Genomic DNA, 15,372 nt, shown 5'->3' with positions numbered 1-15,372 from the left:
GCGAGAATACTTTTAGAGCATGCGCAGCTTTAGGGTAAAATACAATAATAAAACCAACCTCGTGTTTGTAATTCCCGGACGAGTGGAAACGCAAATCTATGGAACGCCAAATAAACATATATATTCAATTAATTGAACCTATCTTCAATTATTTGAAGATAGGTTCAATCAATTGAAGATAGGTTCAATTTAATTGACGATAGGTTCAATTCAATTGAAGATAGGTCCAATTATTTGTACCTATCTTTAATTATTTAAAGATAGGTACAATTGAATTGAACCTTTCTTTAATTAAATTGAACCTATCTTCAATTGAATTGAACCTATCTCTAATTGAATTGAACCTATCTCTAATTGAAATAAACCTATCTTCAAATACAACATATCCTTAATTAAATTAAACCTATATTCAATTCAATTGGGCCTATCTTTAAATCAATTGCACCTATATCTAATTCAATTGAACCTATCTTTAATTCGTCCCTTTTCCCTACTAGTTCGTAATTGAAGATAGGTTCAATTCAATTAGAGATAGTTTCAATTCAACTGAAGATAGGTTCAATTAGTCTTATTTAAACCTATCTTTAATAGAATTGCACCTATCTTCAATTGAATTGAACCTATCTTTAATTCAATTGTACTTATCTTTGATTATTTGAAGATAGGTTCAATTAATTGAATATATGTTAATTTGGCGTTCCATAGAAATCTTGTGCTGTACCGGTTAAATGTAAACTATTTACATATCCTTTAACAAAGAAAAGTGCAAAAAATAGAAAACCTGACAGACTACAACTTCTACCTCATAAGTTAACAACGCACGTATACTGAAACAGATAAAACACTAAAGAGGAGGGGGGGGGGGGGGGGGGGGGGGCGTAATACCGTAATCCTTTGAACCCGAGACATCTTCAATTGATACTCGTTGTTTCCCGCCAAAAAAGATAAAAATTTTGAACCAACATCAAAACTTTCTCCCTCATACCATTAGAATGAAACAGAATTCATCTTCTATTAATATATTTTGTACATAAAGGACAAAGCCTTAAATAACAAAGAATATGTCTATGCCTGCCAGTTTCTATCGAAATATTGTGTGAAGACAGTCGTGTCTTGACAATTACTTTTTTTGTACTTTTCTGGAAAAGGTTTACTTAAGTAAGGTAAGGTTCAAGGCAGACATGATCAATATTACCACTTAGATGGCTAGCTAACACATTGGATTGATATTGCCCTTATCCTGTAAACATTTCGCCTCTGAATGTCAACTGAATAAAATTTACTGCATAAGATGAACAGACGATGGCACAGAATTTATTTCACATATGATTACATATATCCTGTAGTTTTCAACAAACACATCAATTCAATTTCAACCATAATTACGTATACATATAATTATGAGCCACGGATTAACGTAAGCTATATCAACACTGGTTTTGTATTCAAGTTCATCTAACATTGCCTGACGTAGGAATATAGATATTTTACAATTAATAATTCATGTGATATCATGATATTCGAAAGGTTCAGTTCTCTTATTTACATTGCAAGAAATAAAATCTGACATAAAATTGTACTTTGTCTTCGCTAATCTAGCTGCCACAAGAAATGAATTTAAAAAAGAATGAGTATCGAGTTGGCGTAGTGGTACCCTGTCGTTCAGACCGAGGCCCTCCCGACAGGAGTTGATCTAACTGCTTTAGTCTCAGTAGAGGTAAGATTACGTTCCACTACGCTACGGCTCAACCCGTAAACCACATGTCATTAAAATTTATATATATTTACGATAGGTTGATTGTGCAACTTCCGGTGGGGAAAAAATCAATGCTGAAAAAAGCCTAGATATGTAGAAAAAAAATGGAGCTATTACAAGGCAACTACATTATTTCGATGTACAGAAACCACCATTAAGATGAAGCGAAATCATTCACATATAAAGCATTGATAATTCATGCGTAACATATAGTGCGGATATTGCACCACAACCCGGGTATGTTTATATGTGTTTAGACATGAGTAGTAGGCAGTGAGCCACGGCGTGTTGTGTTTATATACCTGAGACTAAAGCACTTATATGTACTCCTTCTGGAGGACGCAACAGTGCCAGTTCGATACTCACTTGATTTTTTTCAGCATTTTTCCTCATTTCCTCCCACTTTTCCCCTACAAATGGTAATAATTTTGTCTTGTTTTATTGATTTATCAAATCCCAATCGCAACCATCATATTTATAATACCAATAAAAACCAATAAAGCGGTATATATTGTGAAATCATTCATAAAAAATGAGATTTGCAATCATGATTTAACTTTCAGCAAGCGTGACAAATTCAATACACATAATTATAGCCGATTGTTGATTTTAAACATGTTTTGTTTTTACTTTCCACACATGTTCAGTAACGTGTAGGTTTTCGAGTAAATACGTGTATAAGATACCCTCACAAAATAATGATAATTTAAAGTGCTAAAGAGGAGCGCACTAACATTCATTGTTATATGGTATTTTACAAAATTATTTATTCTTCGAAGTATAAAATGGTGAAAACAGTTTAATATGTACCGTTTATTTAGCACCACAGGCACTCGTCTGCAAAAACATCCTATTCATGTGGTTTCATCATCGTACATAATTTACCGTTACGATCACGGAACAGGATATTGCACAACAAACATAGCGTATATTTATCAGTAGTGAGATGTAGGTTGTATGGCGGAGTGAGCCGCAGCGTGGTGGTCAGATTTGTTCTTCTGAGCCTAAAGCAGCTAGGATCTACTCCTGTCGGAACGACCTCGGTCTGACCGGTGGGTCTCCACTACGCCAAATCGATACTCACTCTTTTTTTTTTTTTTTTTTTAGAAAACAAATTTATAAAAGACAAAATTCCTGGTGTAATCGTACATCTTTTAAATAAATATTCACAAGTTACTTTTTCATATACATGATGTATGTTTAATTATTGTTGATATGGCAGAACTTTTATCGAAAAATGATGACATCCTTGTTGTGGGGTGAACCTAAGTTTGTCTGTCCCTTCGTATAACTACTGTTTGACATTATTCAGTATATCCTTACCAACATTATAGATCATTCGTATTCCCTACTGTTGACGACATAATAAATTTGGCATTAAAGTTACATATCACTTACCAGTACTGGACGATTTTTATCGATGGAATCCGCATGGACTTTTAACTTACACTTAATACCGAATGTTAAGAAATTTGTTTTCTATATAATCCAAATATTTCATAAACGATAATTGTTACGCGCGAATTAAAGAGTTTTCGTTAGAAACATATATACTAAATAGATGCCAACAAAAAGACAACTTCATGATAATTTGCCAAAGCACTGCTTCCAAACTTTTTATTTACAGGAAAATGCTTCAAATGTTGAATACGTTTTTCTCATAAATAACTCCTCGTGAGCATTTTCCACATTTGTATCTTTTGTAAAATCCTGTGAGATTGCAGGTTGTACACACTGCTGTCGGATGTTGTAGTCGCAGGGGTTTATCTTAAGCTACTTGTTTCGCTTTAATTCATTCGAACATAGACACGGTTTCGAATATTAAAACTCTATCAAAATAGTTAGAAGCAAACATAGTAGAACGCAGTAACAAAGTCTGATATATAAACTTTGCCCTGGTTAATGACTTCTTTGATATTACCAGTTGAAAATAATTTAACTAAATAGACAGAGGAATGTACACGGATGGTATATGATATAATTACTTCTTAGTCCGTTTAAAGAAGGACATTTTAAAACAAATCTTCAATTTCAACAAACTTTAATGGACTTTCAATTTGTCAAATGTATTGGACATCAGGCTAGGCCTATGTAAGTCCTTTCGAAATTATTACAAGCATACATTTATATTTACATGTATTATTCTGGTTCACTAGAATAAGTAAAGGAAGAGAATGCCAAGTTCTTTTAGAATGTAAATTATATATATAGATTTATATTGCATTATATTTATTATATTCATACCGTTGATGCGGATTTAATGATGAACTATCATGCACGAATTCTGTGGGAAACCGAACGTATAGTCCCTGTGCTCAAACACATCGACCATTCACCCAACGGAATTGCAAGGCAAGCCATCTGTAACTCTGCATTTTATTGGTATTTCATATTATACGAGCTTTTAAATATGTAGGCTAAATTTTACTCAGTGTTTGGAGTTCATTCATATCATATACTAAATAATACCATGGTGTACTCCACTTTTGTCATTATCCATCCAGTCCAGTCAGCAAAACGTTAATATTGATGTTGCTTTTAATTCACATTGATTCCATAGTTTCACTCAAGAAATAGTTGAGTGCCAATTATGATATTGAAGTTGTGAGGGATATTACATATCAAATCTTTAAGTTTAGTATATACACAAATACTTTCACAATGATCATGTCAGGGTATCGGGCCGACCATCACTGCGCCATTGAAGCGTTATTTTTTAAGAACGCCGATGTGGCGCAGCAGGTATAAGCTGGGGGTACTTCTGGCTAGGTGATTAGGTGCCGTAGATCGTGAGTTCGAGGCCCGGTCAGGGCACGAGTCAAAACGTTGTCTTCCTTCGTCATTTCTGTTACTATGTTATATATCTATGTATTAGCACAATGCATCATATACACTATGTGTTGGTGATCCGAAGATATAGATTTGAAATTCCTGTCGTTAATTGTGGAAGAGAGTTGGTAATTCTTATATGAAATGGGAGTAGATTAATTATCTGACTCTTGACGGGGAAAGAACTGTTTGCATAATATCAGTTATATCATAAAAGAAGTATCATCAGCAAAGAGTTTTATTTTACATGTTACACAGTCAGTTATATCATTTATATATATTAAAAGTAAAATGGGCCCAGGACCGAGCTTTGTGGGATTCCTTCTTTTAAGTTCTAGAATATCAAATAAAATCCTCTTTTGATACTCGCTGTTTGCCGTCAAAAAGATAATATTTTAACGAATGTAAAAACCTTCCCCTTCATACCATTAGAATGAAATAGAATTCCTCTTATTAATATCATTTGTACAGAAAGGACAAAGCCTTGAATTACAAAGAATTTGTCTATGCCCGCCAGTTTCTATTAACAGATTGTGAGTAGACAGTCGTATCTTAATTGACAATTGCTTTTTTTTTTGTACTTTTATGGAATAGGTTTACTTTAGTAAGGTAAGGTTCAAGGCAGACATGATCAATATTTCCACTTAAGATGGCTAGCTAACACATTTGATTGATATTGCTCTTATCCAGTTAGAATTTCGTCTCTGAATTTCAGCTGAATACAATTTACTGCATAAGATGAACAGACGATGGCACAGAATTTATTTCACATAATATGATTACATATATCCTGTAGTTTTCAACAAACACATCAATTCAATTTCAACCATAATTACGTATACATATAATTATGAGCCACGGATTAACGTAAGCTATATCAACACTGGTTTTGTATTCAAGTTCATCTAACATTGCCTGACATAGAAATATAGATATTTTACAATTAATAATTCATGTGATATCATGATATTCGAACGGTTCAGTTCTCTTATTTACATTGCAAGAAATAAAATCTGACATACAATTGTACTTTGTCTTCACTAATCTGCCACAAGAAATGAATTTAAAAAAAGAGCGAGTATCGAGTTGGCGTAGTGGTACTCTGCCGTTCAGACCGAGGCCCTCCCGACAGGAGTAGATCTAGTGCTTTAGTCTCAGTAGAAGTAAGATTACGTTCCACTACGCTACGGCTCACCCCGTAAACCACGTGTCATTAAAATCTATATATACATACGATAGGTTGATTGTGCAACTTCCGGTGGAAAAAAAATCAATGCTGAAAAAAGCCTAGATATGTAGAAAAAAATGAGCTATTACAAGGCAACTACATTATTTCGATATACAGAAACCACCATTAAGATGAAGCGAAATCATTCACATATAAAGCATTGATAATTCATGCGTAGCATATATGGTGGATATTGCACCACAACCAGGGTATGTTTATATGTGTTTAGACATGAGTAGTAGGCAGTGAGCCACGGCGTGTTGTGTTTATATACCTGAGACTAAAGCACTTATATACTCCTTCTGGAGGACGCAACGGTGCCAGTTCGATACTCACTTGATTTTTTTCAGCATTTTTTTCCTCAATAACTCACTCTTTTTTTTAAACAAATTAATAAATGACAAAATCCCGGTGTAATCGTAAACCTTTTATATAAATATTCACTTTTAGTTACTTTTTCATATACATGATGTATGTTTAATTATTGTTGATATGGCCGAATTGTTATCGAAAAATGATGACATCCTTGATTTTTTTTTTCATCATTTGTTTTCAGCATTTCCTCCTGCTGTATATATGGTGAAATCAATCATAAAAAAATGAGGATTTGTCATTAATAATTTAACTTTTAATTGGCAAGCGTGACAAATTCAATACACATAATTATAGCCGATTGTTGATTTTAAACTTGGTTTTTATTTACTTTCCACACATGTTCAGCAACGTGTAGGTTTTTGAGTAAATACTGAAAATGTATAGTGCTAAAGGGGAGTGTACTACATTTGTCGTTAAATTGTAATGGTACGCACTTCTGGTTGATGTTTTAGTTATCTTTATACCTGTTTTGTCTCGCTTTAATTCATTCGAATAATGACACATTTCAGAATATAATACACATGTATTTAATGTTCATTGAAAATGCGATGCTGAGTGAAAATTATGAAATTTATGGAATTTTGGGTTTCTGTGCCTCAGCGACATTTAAGGGTCTTTTCATCACTGACGAGATCTTTAATGACGAAACAGCTGTATGATGCAGTATAATTCATTTGGTTCTACTTTATCTAACTGAATTTGATTTGAAATTTTCTATTAACATCTGGTCTGTCAGATTACCTTTGTTCGTTTTAGTCAGAGACCTATATACTAGTATATAGGTCTCTGGTTTTAGTCTAGCGGTAAGATTGATAGCTGACGTAGGCCGAGTAGGACCTCCCCCACTCAACCGCAACATACTCCAATTTTGAGAATTTTAGGGCTAATTATATCTGGACCAACAGTTTTGTTTACATTGAAATTGGATAAGAATTATCCTTGGTCCTCATCAGTTACTGTAGGTCAGTGATGGATAGAATTAGGAGTTGATTCCATCTATCTTTGAGCACATACATTAATATATACATTGACAAACTAGTTTACCATTTGCATCTAGTGATTGGGGGAAATCATTCAGGCGAGGCCGCCATCCAGGAAATTGTGCAAAATCCTTCATTCTGAGAAAGTGATCTATGGTATAAATATAATCTATATTTTCATGGTGCTTTTTGTTTTTATTTTTATATTTTATTCTTAATTTGATTTTTCTCTCTCACGATAAACTGTTTAGGATGTACGTAACAATGGAAACAAGGCGAGGGTCTGGGGAACGCCTAGGTCCACAGAAGCGCTCGAAAAAATGGTGTATTATCATCGAATTCTGGGAGCTTCTGGACCATATTTAAGTTTTTCTTTTTAGTTGTTTTGTTTTATCTACAGGATATTATTTTCCATGATTAACTGTTCTAGGGTCAAGGAAATAAGGCGGGGTCTGGGGGCCATACTTATTATTTTTTGCAACGAATGATATTTTCAGGATGAACTTTTTATATGAACTAAAAAGAAAACAGGGCAGGGATCTGGGGGCCGCCCCAGAAGCTCTTGATAGAATGGTGTATTATCATCATATTGTTGAAGTTTCAGGATCACATTTCCCCTCCTTTAAAGTGTTTATGTCCATACAAACTTCCAAAAATGCAGAGTTTTCAGATTACATAGAACACACAATATCTGCCTATGTATATATATTAAAAAAAATTGCCAAGAAGGAGGAGGAGGACGAGAAATTTAATAAGAAACAATATACCTGTCCGGATTTCTCTGCCGGTACTTACTTCAATTTTACACTACTGTGTTAATCTTCCGGGTGACACGAACAGCAAAATGACGAATGGTAAGAAATTTAATTACTGTTTTAGAAAAATAATCCTATCTTAGTTATGATATGTTGTAGATTGATGTTCAGTTGAAGGAACTGTGCGGGCATAGCACCATACAGAAATTGGATATGGTTGTCCTTCATTCAATAAACTGTCACTTGAAACCGAAGTTGTCATGTCATGATGTTATACTTGTAGTACGTTGTTTATATTGAATAATTTTCGATAATTCACCGGTAAATATGTGATAAATATATATATATATATAATATTACACCATCATTAGTGAAACTCTATTGCTGATTTTTTTATTCATTATTTTGTTTTAATATCTTATATAATCAGGTTGTGCCTTAACTTGTGGAAAACCCCAAATTTGCATAAATAGTACGCAAACTTGTATAGCTTTGTTTGAATAGTCAAAGTCTCTTTAAACTTCACTTTTTTATTTTTTCCTCCGGGTCGCATATATTTAGTCATAAAACATCAAACAAATGCTAAAGTATTTGCACGTGGGAAAGTACCAATTTGATGCATTACTTCTGATGTAGTCCAAGTATATTTGAGAATCCTGTTCGCCCTAGGTTGTTTCACTCTAATACTAAAATTTTAGGGCGAAGCCTTGTTTGGTATTTTCTTTTCATTTTGGTAGCTTTAAGTCACAAATCAACCTTCATTAAAATCAATTTAATGTGTTATGGTGTTTCTAGGAATCAGTGATAAATGAACAGGTTCGATTCGTTCACAGTATTCTGGTATACATTGTATTGTTATATTGAAGAGAAATGTAAGTTTGGTATGTTTAATAACTTGTTTAATAATTTGTACAACAATATATACCACCTGTCGAAAAAAATAAACATTAGTGTGAACGGGAATTAGCACAAAACGACCATTAGGGAGATAAGGATTAAGGTCGAAAGATCGGTCATGATCACCGGCCAAGAAACCATGTCTGGTATAGAGGCCCTATACCAGCCAGAGGAAACTTGGACTACTTCAGATCGAGAAACATCCAGTTTCTAAGTAGACACTGCTTTCAGTAAATATCTTTCAGTAAATGATTAATATATTATCATCAATTAATTAATAACAAGTGCTCATCAATTTTGTTACAGCTTATTCGTTTGAGGGTATCATTATCTTTGGACTTCTGGTGGTTTGTACTTGTGCGTACATGAGACGAGTGCCCAGACTTAAGCAATGGTTTCTTTCCGAAAAGAAAGGCCTGATGGGAGTACTCTACAAAGGTATGACATGTACACACGGTCACACCTACAAGATCAATGTGGTGATTCATTCTGGATCTATTAAATCACCTAACTGTATGGTTTAATTATGGTTGGCTGTTATACAGAGAGTATCATTTATATATGCTGCAAAGCAAATTCAGATATTATGCTGGGCTACCAAAAGAAGATTGCATGATATTTCTTTTATTTTTTGGTGAGAAGTAACCAAATATTAGAAGCAATCATTTTCCAATATTTGAAACAGTATTTCAAAAGAAGCAATTAGTGTTTATAATGCTGGTTAAAAAAAATTACATATACATATATGTATAGTACATGTATAATCAATAAACACTATCCATTCAGGCTTTTTTATCTTGGACATAGTTGCGTTATTTTTATGACATTGAGGAAAGGTTCTAGCTGTATAGAAATACCTGGGTAATAGAAACAGTTGTTCTATTGTTAGAGTATTTTGTTTTTATTTTTCAGCTTCTGTGATAGGAACTCGACTTCACATTCCTGTGGCTGTAGTATGTACTTTGATGGCTGTGTATGTTCTCATACTGAGGTGATAGACTACTGAAAAAAGTTAATTTATTGATATTTGTACATACGTAAGGAGTAACATAAAGACTACAAAAGTGCTAACCGTGACTAGTCCTGGTGACACAGGTGAGGATGAATAAACTGCAGTTGTAGAATGATGAGAAAACAAACCTTTTGCAGTTGTCTCCCCTTAGACTTTGCACAGACAAGAGATGATAAATATGGAGAAAAAAAAATTTGTTGAAAAGTTTTGTATTGTTCTATATGCACTACACATGAACTTGGTGCTGCATTATTGATACAGGTTCCAGTTGTGTACTGTTATCATTACACCCAATGATATAGTAGTAGACAATACATGTACATGAGCATGAAATGTACAGTTTTTGAAAGCTGAGTCATGAGTGCTTGAATCAGAAAAATGTTAAGGTTAAAAAACAAATATTTCTGTGATATGTGTTGTGTGAAGAGTTGAAGACTTTTTAAAAGCAATTAACTGTTATATGATTCATTGATAAATGAAACACTATCAGATAACGGGCATCCATATGCTGTAAATAGTGTATTGTTTTCCTTGGGGAAATATTTTGTACAATATTTATCAGGTTAATTTTTTCATGAGGGATTATTTTTACTTGAAATGTAATTCATAAACTCATTATCACTCTTGTACATGTACATCCATGGCCATGTTGTGTCATGAAGTACAGTGCCATTAGCGTGGATAAGGATATTATGTCCATGAAGTCACGATTCTGTTTATTATGGTTTTCCTGTAACATTTTGGGATCATAGTAAATTAAGGTTACTCCTTCAGAGGATCTGTTTCGGAGTTATCTAGCCTATAAATTCTTACATATTTTGATAGAAATTCATGTGTCCTCATTTTAGAAAAGCAGTTGGTTTGCTGGGTTTTTTCCCTCATTAACAGACAGACTCATTTTGAGGCATGATAGTGTTTTTGAAGTAGCTGGTGGCTACCACACTGAAAAACCTATGGGAAGCCTGTCAAACGCTATCCGGAGCAATTAGGGTAAAGTGTGTTGTTCAGGACATAACCATGGCAGCTCTGGACAGTTTGTGATCCCAGCTAAACACAAATAACTAGAACACCTCTCCTCAGATCTCCATTGGGGTTTTATTGTCCAATTCTCTATTTGCCACCTGTTTTAAGTGATTAAAATATTTTACATATTTTCAAAGTTGCATAATGTGAAACTCCTTTGGAAACTAAATGACAAGATGATGTATATGTTTAACAAGAATTCTGTTTGAAATATCATTGTGATAAGAGTTAGAATGGTAATCATAAAAGTTTGTTTTATTTCCTTGTGTTGGAGGTAATGGAGAAACAATTATGCCACACAATTTGTAAATTTGAATGTTGTTTATTACATTGATGTAGTTTTCTGACCATGTTGAATTTTACTAAGTAGATTTATCATGAAATGGTATCAATGTTGTACATAATTTATAATGAAAAGTCAAATATATCAATTTATTATTAGAATGGAAGATGTGTATTTGTGGAATGGAGTGTGTTATCAATAAAATGGCAATGTTACCATTGTTTCAACTTTCAATATATTCATTTAATACTTTTAATCTCATCAATGTCAGAAAATAAATAATGTACCTTACAGAAGAATGTGTTTTAAAGTGCTTCAGTGCAAGTTTTATTTTCTGACGGAAAATATTTAACAATTTTGTCATTTTGAGACCAAAATTTGTGTTTGAGAAATGAAGATACATTTAAAATCCAAAACCAATGACAACTGTTCTGTAAAAGAGTAACACCTATAATGTTTTGACCTGAGACTATACATTTACTTTTTCATGGTTTATTCGACTTTTTAGAAATATTGCTTGCATTTGTTTTTTACAATTAAAAGTGAATTCATGGTCAATTTTTGAGATTGTAAACTGAAAAATTTCAAAGCAATCTTATAATTCTTTACTAGCAAACGCTTTATAAATATCTCTTGTCTCAGCCCTGGCAATACTAAACATTAAAAATTCCTTTATGCGCTGCTTTCTGATAGTTTGCTTATGTATATAGATTAATCAAAGTGATGCACAATAGTAATGCTTCCCTTCATCATATACATGTGTTTGTCACTTTTTTTTGTATTTATTCTTGTTTCTCCTTCATTAATATCCCTGCTCCAAGGGGTATACCATTTAAGTATATTTGCTATGCAACTAGATGAATGAGATCAGATTACAGTCATATATATTGAATGTTTCAACAATGACTGTCCCTGAGGGACTTATACAGATGGGTTTGTAATCAAATGAAGGGTTCACTTGAATAAATGAAAATCACAAACGAAAATGAAAAATAAAAAAATATATGGTAACAAGCAGTGTTTTAATGATTTCATAGAATTTACTGCCAATGAGCTTATGGTATGGTAAAGGAGAGGCCTTTACAGTTAACAACACATTATTATCTCCCTTTACAGTTAACATACACATTATTATCACCCTTTCCAGTTACCATACACATTATTATCACCCTTTCCAGTTACCATACACATTATTATCTCCCTTTACAGTTACCATACACATTATTATCTCCCTTTACAGTTACCATACGCATTATCATCTCCCTTTACAGTTACCATACACATTATTATCCCCTTTCCAGTTACCATACACATTATTATCCCCCTTTACAGTTAACAACATATTATTATCACCCTTTCCAGTTACCATACACATTATTATCACCCTTTCCAGTTACCATACACATTATTATCTCCCTTTACAGTTACCATACACATTATTATCTCCCTTTACAGTTACCATACGCATTATCATCTCCCTTTCCAGTTACCATACACATTATTATCCCCTTTCCAGTTACCATACACATTATTATCTCCCTTTACAGTTACCATACGCATTATCATCTCCCTTTACAGTTACCATACACATTATTATCCCCCTTTACAGTTAACAACATATTATTATCACCCTTTCCAGTTACCATACACATTATTATCACCCTTTCCAGTTACCATACACATTATTATCACCCTTTACAGTTACCATACACATTATTATCTCCCTTTATAGTTACCATACACATTATTATCCCCCTTTCCAGTTACCATACATATTATTATGTCCCTTTACAGTTACCATACACATTATTATCCCCTTTCCAGTTACCATACACATTATTATCTCCCTTTACAGTTACCATACGCATTATTATCTCCCTTTACAGTAACCATACACATTATTATCTCCCTTTATAGTTACTATACACATTATTATCCCCCTTTACAGTTACCATACACATTATTATCTCCCTTTACAGTTACCATACACATTATTATCTCCCTTTAGTTACCATACACATTATTATCCCATTTTACAGTTACCATACACATTATTATCTCCCTTTAGTTACCATACACATTATTATCACCCTTTCCAGTTACCATACACATTATTACCCCCCTTTAGTTACCATACACATTATTATCACCCTTTCCAGTTACCATACACATTATTATCTCCCTTAACAGTTACTATACACATTATTATCTCCCTTTATAGTTACCATACACATTATCTCCCTTTACAGTTACCATACGCATTATTATCCCCCTTTAAAGTTACCATACACATTATTATCTCCCTTTACAGTTACCATACACATTATTATCCCCCTTTAGTTACCATACATATTATTATCCCCCTTGACAGTTACTATACACATTATTATCTCCCTTTACAGTTACCATACACATTATTATCCCCCTTTACAGTTACTATACACATTATTATCTCCCTTTACAGTTACTATACACATGATTATCCCCTTTACAGTAACCATACACATTATTATCCCCCTTTTAAGTTACCAAGCACATCATTATCACCCTTTAGTTACAATACACATTATTATCCCCTTTACAGTAACCATACACATTATTATCCCCCTTTACAGTTAACATACATATTATTATCTCCCTTTACAGTAACAATACACATTATTATCTCCCTTTACAATTACCATACACATTATTATCCCCCTTTACAGTTAACATACACATTATTATCTCCCTTTACAGTTACCATACACATTATTATCTCTCTTTAGTTACCATACACGTTATTATCTCCCTTTAAAGTTAACATACACATTATCTCCCTTTACAGTTACCATACACATTATTACCCCCCTTTACAGTTACCATACACATTATTATCTCCCTTTACAGTTACCATACATATTATTATCCCCCTTTACAGTTACCATACACATTATTATCTCCCTTTACAGTTACCATACACATTATCTCTCTTTACAGTTACCATACACATTATTACCCCCCTTTACAGTTACCATACACATTATTACCCCCCTTTACAGTTACCATACACATTATCTCTCTTTACAGTTACCATACACATTATTACCCCCCTTTACAGTTACCATACACATTATTATCCCCCTTTATAGTTACCATACACATTATTATCCCCCTTTACAGTTACCATACGCATTTGTATCTCCCTTTACAGTTACCATACACATTATTATCCCCCTTTACAGTTACCATACACATTATTATCTCCCTTTACAGTTAACGTACATATTATTATCCCCCTTTACAGTTACCATACACATTATTATCTCCCTTTATAGTTGCCATACACATTATAATTCCCCTTTACGGTTACCATACACATTATTATCTCCCTTTATAGTTACCATACACATTATTATCCCCCTTTACAGTTACCATACGCATTTGTATCTCCCTTTACAGTTACCATACACATTACAATCTCCCATTACAGTTAACATACATATTATTATCCCCCTTTACAGTTACCATACACATTATTATCTCCCTTTACAGTTAACATACATATTATTATCCCCCTTTACAGTTACCATACACATTATTATCTCCCTTTACAGTTGCCATACACATTATTATCCCCTTAACAGTTACCATACACATTATTATCCCCCTTTACAGTTACCATACACATTGTTATCCCCCTTTACAGTTACCATACACATTATTATCCCCCTTTACAGTTAACATACATATTATTATCTCCCTTTACAGTTAACATACATATTATTATCTCCCTTTACAGTTACCATACACAGTATTATCCCCCTTTAGTTACCATACACAGTATTATCCCCCTTTAGTTACCATACACATTATTATCCCATTTTACAGTTACCATTCACATTATTATCCCCCTTTACAGTTAACATACATATTATTATCTCCCTTTACAGTTACCATACACATTATTATCTCCCTTTACAGTTACCATACACATTATTATCTCCCTTTACAGTTACCATACACATTATCTCTCTTTACAGTTACCATACACATTATTATCATTTCCCTTTACATAAGCTGCATTTTCTGATGCTCCACATAAAAAACACAATTTTTGAAACTTCTTTCAATTTTTGCTATTTTCATGTTGCTCAAGTAACACTGGAAATGTAAATGTTGTAACATTGATGTTAAACCTTTACCAGTCATACATTGATTTATATAAATCTATTAACATTACCATGGGTCAATA

General features: G+C 33.2%; 1 protein-coding gene across 1 annotated transcript; it reads left to right on the top strand.

Moving 5' to 3' along the window:
* Window positions 1-7,619: 7,619 nt before the first annotated feature.
* LOC117331351 (protein kish-B-like) lies at window positions 7,620-12,153 on the top strand. The gene is made up of 3 exons (XM_033890036.1): window positions 7,620-8,022; window positions 9,127-9,258; window positions 9,733-12,153. The coding sequence occupies exons 1-3, from the start codon at window positions 8,013-8,015 to the stop codon at window positions 9,813-9,815; spliced, it is 225 nt and encodes a 74-aa protein (XP_033745927.1). The 5' UTR covers window positions 7,620-8,012; the 3' UTR covers window positions 9,816-12,153.
* Window positions 12,154-15,372: the final 3,219 nt, after the last annotated feature.

Source organism: Pecten maximus, chromosome 7 (assembly GCF_902652985.1).
Source record: "Pecten maximus chromosome 7, xPecMax1.1, whole genome shotgun sequence".
NCBI lineage: Eukaryota > Metazoa > Mollusca > Bivalvia > Pectinida > Pectinidae > Pecten > Pecten maximus.
The sequence above is the reverse complement of the archived record's forward strand: the minus strand, read 5'-3'. Positions and strand labels throughout refer to the sequence as shown.

Bases quoted from the DNA above. Each gene is read 5' to 3' on its own strand.
- LOC117331351 (XM_033890036.1), top strand. The intron at 9,259-9,732 runs GTATGACATGTA...TTTATTTTTCAG, and splicing joins GATGGGAGTACTCTACAAAG to CTTCTGTGATAGGAACTCGA.